Raw genomic sequence first — 5,657 nt, forward strand, 5'->3', positions numbered from 1 at the left:
ATTTAACCCTGACCATGACTGCTATGTTAATTAAAATTAATAGTAATAAAGTCTATTTTAAGACACACACTAAACATCTACAAGCTATAAACAGCGCAATTAATTTAATGAAAACGAACTCATGGCCAGTATTTTAATTTAATTAAAACCACAACTCATTACAGGTAATTAAATAAAAACTAAACCCAGTCTCGTGAGATAACGAGAAGTACACGTAACCGGACGTCCCATGCCCATATACGGCAAGCGGTGTCCGCAAATCGTTGGGATACCGCGCGCGTCACACGACTTGGCGAGGGTGAGGGGTGGTACGGGAGAGGGTGTGATCAGCCTTCGCATTCTTCATGGCGTCACCGGAGTTATCGCCCCCCTGTCGGCCAGAAGTGTATAAATATGACGCGATGCGCTGGTGTGGGCCATTACAAGCTGAACTACCTAACGCCGTCGAGAAAACTAACAAAGGTGTTATACAACTGACTTTTTCACAACCGCTGAGATTTTGGATTTTCTTCATTTTGTTTTGTTTGAATTTAATATTTTGAAAAAAATGAATTCTATTGGATTTTTCCTGCTATTGGTAAGCTTTTAAAATATTTTAATTTATGTTATCATGAGATAAATGCAGGTAAAATATATCAAGAAGTATTTGAATGAGGTTGATTTAATGTTGTACTTTTTCTTAAATAATTTTTTTTAGAAATCTTACTCTTAAGTAAAGCGCTGTAGAAATATTTTTTAATTTCATTTTTTATTGATTTAAAAATGTTATATTTTTTTAGTTTTTAATTTAATCCTTTTTCATTTTTATTATCTTTTTTTTTAAAAACAATCTCTTAGTTATAAATTTTACATTATTTGTTAGTTAATGTTATGTTCTTAAATCATGAAATATTTTAAACTTTTAAATATGTTTAATTCTTGTGTGTTATTTTCTTAACCTTTGCATATTTATAAACCGTTTAGACTAAAAATATCTTTTTTCGTGTTATTTTCATCTTTAAATATTTTATGCTTTTAGACTAAAAATATCTTTTCTCGTGTTATTTTCATCTTTAAATATTTACACGCTTTTAGACTAAAAATATCTTTTCTCGTGTTATTTTCATCTTTAAATATTTACACGCTTTTAGACTAAAAATATCTTTTCTCGTGTTATTTTCATCTTTAAATATTTATACGCTTTTAGACTAAAAATATCTTTTCTCGTGTTATTTTAATGTTTATTTAAACGCGTTTAGACTAAACTTGAAAATCTATTTCACTAAACCAACAGGCTGCAAGCGTTGTCGTCCTCTCCAGCGCCATGACCATCACCAAACCCTGCAGCAAACCTGCCGATGTTGTCTTCGTCATCGACACGTCCACCTCCGTGGCTGTCTCGGACTTCAACGACTTCGTCAAACCCTTCATCCAGAACGTCGTCTCCATGTTTGACGTCGGCCCGGGCCCCCAGCAGACGCGAGTTGCCGCCCTCGTCTACAGCACGGAGGTCAAGCTCCAGTTTCACCTGGACACATACGACAACCAGGTGGATCTGCTTGAGGCTATCTCCCAGATTAAGTTTTTATACGGGGACACGTATACGGACAAGGCGCTTAAATACGTCAACGATCACATCTTCGACCCTAACCACGGCGGGCGAGAAGACGTGGCTCACATCGTGGTGGTTATTACCGACGGGTTGTCCAGTAGGAACTCAAGGACCAGGGTGGAAGCGGCCAGGGCTAAAGAGCTGGGCTCGGCCGTCTTTGCTATCGGGGTGGGCCAGGCCGATGATAAGGAACTTAGCCAGATCGCCAGCAAGCCAGACTCGCAGTTTAAGTTCAAGATCACAGACTACAGCGTGTTGGATAGCATCAAGGTAGAGCTGGCCATCAAGACATGCAAGGGTAAGTGTAACATGATAATCCGATTTTTTTATGCACACACTTAAGTTTTGGGATGCGTTCTAGGAACAATCAGTATACTACATGCAACCAGAGGCGTAGCAAGGGGGGGGGGACATATGTCCCCGGGCGCCGACCTTAGTGGGCGCCAAAATGGGTTGGAAAAACAAATTGAAAGTTTGCGGGGGTGCAAATCGAAAGTTTGTCCCCGGGCGCCGGGAAGAGTCGCTACACCTCTGCATGCAATTAATGCTATAGATGGAATAATAAACATTTTACTTATTATAAATTTTTAATTAGCATTGTCTTGATTACGAATGCAAATAATTATTTAAGGAACATTTTTTTCGTTAAATGTATTTTATTTATAAATCTAAATGCATCTCCGATTATTTATATGTTTTTAATGTCTTTTTTTCAGTTGAAATTTCAACCACTACAACAACTTCAACCACGACTACCACAACACCGACAACCACAACTACCACAACCACTCCTGAACCGCCACCACAAAATGGTAAGTGCTTCTTAACGAACCGGTTCACTCTTTTCTAAATTAAAACTTAAACTGAGTATCATTTTGGCCATTTAAACAACGCTATCGCCAACTTTAACAAAAACTCAAAATGTGAAACACCGAACTCTGGCATTGGTTAAAGAATTTGTGTACAATAATTTGGGTTGCTTAAGGGCTGACATTTTTTTTTCTTTTTTCCTGGCAGAATGTGGTGGTAAACCAGCCGACATCTTCTTCCTCCTTGACTCTTCCAGCAGCATCTTCAAGCCCGACTTCGAGAAGGTTGTCCTCGGCTACGTCCGTGACGTCGTTTCCGGCTTCGACATCGGCTACCAAATGACCCGCGTCGGGGTCATGACCTTCAGCGACAGCCCCCGACTCGTCATTGGTTTAGACGCCTACGACAACAAACAAGACCTCTTGGAAGCTCTTTCACCGAAGATCATCCGCTACACGCTTGGCGGTACCAACACAGCCGAGGCGCTTAAAGACTTGTTGAAAGTCGGGTTCAACACCCGGGCTCGCGATAACGTCACCAAAATCGCCGTGGTCATCACGGACGGTCACTCCTGGGACGAGAGAGACACGCTGAGGCAGGCGACGCTGTTGAAAGAGAGCGGGGTGCTGGTGTACGCGATTGGCGTAGGCAAAGGCGTCAAGACCTCGGAGTTGAATGGGATGGCCAGCGAGCCTGTTCAGGACTTTGTTTTCACCGTGGGGGACCTGGGCACCCTGGCCCAGCTGAGGAATGTTCTCGAGGCTTACGCGTGCATTGGTGAGCTCAACCAAGGAGATCAAGCAGGTAAGGATTGAGTTTTAATTTTTAATTAACTTAATTGCAATCAAAATTACAATGACCAGGTAGTTACATTTATTCATTAGAGCAGTATAGTGTGGAGTAGTGGTGTTTTATTTATGTAGTTAGTAATGTTAGACGCTGGGCTTTTGTCGAGGATAGGGTAAGGTTAGGGACAGGGTTAGGGTTAGGTCTGGTGTCCATACAAGTATTAGGGCGATGACACTAACAGAAACAATAGTTGACACAGCTCTGCTGCAATAGGGCTGGTAAGTAGGTCACCAACCAGTTCTACGGCTCAATAAAACCTCCATGAGCCATAGAACTGGTTGGTGACCTACTTACCAGCCCTATTACAGAAGTAACTTTACCCCATACAGTATTTCTCAACATTAGCATATTAAATTATCGTGTTGAAATACGATTAGTGGTTACAAAATCCTCCCATCATAAATTATGTAATATAACTACTAGTCATGTGACTTATATGATTTCCTTCTATTTTTATAGTCTGCGGCACCGGTCCAACGGAGGTAACGTTTGCGTTCGATGCCAGCACAATGACCAACACAGACAAACACCACGTCCTGGAACAAATCCAGGAAGTGACCAGACGTCTGGAATCTCTATCCGGTGACGTCAAACTGGGCGTGGCTTCCGGCGGCTGCCCGCCCAGCATGGAGATGGAAATGTCCAAACCCGCTGACGTCACCAGCAACATCCGGGATCTCAAGAACAAAATCAGGTCCAACCTCAAATCCGTCGTCAAAGATTGGAGAGCGTCAATTTTCGGCAAGTCTAAACTCTCCAAGAAAAGAAAACAGAGGAAGATCTCCAGGTTTTCGCTGAAAGACTCCAAGAAAGGACTAGTCCTTCTCCTCAACGCCGACTCAGTCCCAGAAATGGGGGACATCGCTGAAGAGGTCAGGCTCCTGATCGAGTCAGGCGCCCACGTTTTCGTGGTACTGGACAAAGCCGTCGACAGGAAGTACGTCACGTTCTGGGAGGAGATGCTGGGCAACAGGCGAGTGGTCAGCGGAGTGGACACAACGACGGACTACTCCGGTTACGTCATGGAATTCACGTGCTCCTTATAGCCCCAGAGGAAACTGTAGTTGTAGTTTTAAGTTAACGGTAGGAGTTGGAGGACAGAGTCATTGTACATTGAACTTTTGTATAGTGTTTTTCAGCAGTATTTTCTTGTGTTCTAACGTCTGTTTTCGGACAGAAAAACTTCTATGCATATATATATATATATATATATATATATATATATATATATATATATATATATATATATATATATATATATATATATATATATATATATATATATATATATATCAGTGGCTTAGCGACGGGGGATGGGGGGGGGGGGTTCAAATGTCCCCGGGCGCCGACCCTAGGGGCGTCAAAATAAGCTCATTTTAGCCTCTATTTTGAATTATAAATATAAACAATTTAGGGGGGGTGCTACGCTTCTGATATATATTGTAACTTGACAGACCACAACTTTATTCAGTTGTTCAACTATCGCTCATTACTTTATGAAACCAGTGTTTGTGGCCATAATGTATGTTTATGTAATCAAAATACTCATATTTATAACTGTGTTGTCCCATACTTCACATGCTTTATTCAGCATTTGTAAAAAAAAAATCATAATCCAAAATGCATTTACTTTGGTGCTACGTTAGTGACTTCACTAACAAGTCCCGGTTGTTTATATTTTACTTTTTTTTTAACTGGCGCGACTGTTGCAGAAAACTTTGTTGAATTTCAAGGGTTAAAAATGCGAAATAATAATAACAATACGCAATTGTTTAAAAAAAAAATATTTCGTAATTATTCTGTAGAAGTACGTAGATTATGTATTATTGTTAACGGGTTTAACCTGTTAAACGAGTTAACTGTCATCCCTTGATGTTGCAGCTACTGTTTTCCATTTGCCAAAGAGATTACTGACTTTCTGTGATAAGTGTGCATAGCTAAAAAATAAATATCACGTGATGTCTGAATGCGATGAGAGTTCATTCCCTTGCTGTGGGAAACAAATTCTGATGAATGAATGAAACTGAATGAAAATATTTAAACCATGACATTACTGTGTAAAAATGTAAATACGGTAGTTGAAAAAGTTGAACATGTGATAAGTTGGTAAATGTTTACAAAAAGCATGTAAGTTAAAATCGTAGAATGTTAAAAAAAAACGAACCAATTCTTATGTATTATTCTGTATATATAATGTAAATAATAATTTTCTATTTTACATCGTGGTTCGTTGATCTATTTTATAAATTATATATTTTATATTTATAAACAAACTTATACTGCTGATGTGTATTTTTATCTGACAATCATTACAACAAAATAAATTTATACTAATTTTAAACATAAATGTGTTTCATAGTTATTTGGACTTTATTTTTCCTGTAAGCTATCTGCGTTAATAATATAT

General features: G+C 39.3%; 1 protein-coding gene across 1 annotated transcript; it reads left to right on the top strand.

Moving 5' to 3' along the window:
* The first annotated feature begins 399 nt into the window (after nucleotides 1–399).
* On the top strand, nucleotides 400–4,555 carry LOC131958124 (cartilage matrix protein-like). The gene is made up of 5 exons (XM_059323000.1): nucleotides 400–577; nucleotides 1,274–1,889; nucleotides 2,308–2,403; nucleotides 2,609–3,205; nucleotides 3,710–4,555. The coding sequence occupies exons 1-5, from the start codon at nucleotides 548–550 to the stop codon at nucleotides 4,294–4,296; spliced, it is 1,926 nt and encodes a 641-aa protein (XP_059178983.1). The 5' UTR covers nucleotides 400–547; the 3' UTR covers nucleotides 4,297–4,555.
* The last annotated feature ends 1,102 nt before the right edge of the window (nucleotides 4,556–5,657 follow it).

The sequence above is a fragment of the Physella acuta genome, unplaced genomic scaffold (genome assembly GCF_028476545.2).
Source record: "Physella acuta isolate Inbredline_101_S28 unplaced genomic scaffold, ASM2847654v3 ptg001292l, whole genome shotgun sequence".
Lineage (NCBI taxonomy): Eukaryota > Metazoa > Mollusca > Gastropoda > Physidae > Physella > Physella acuta.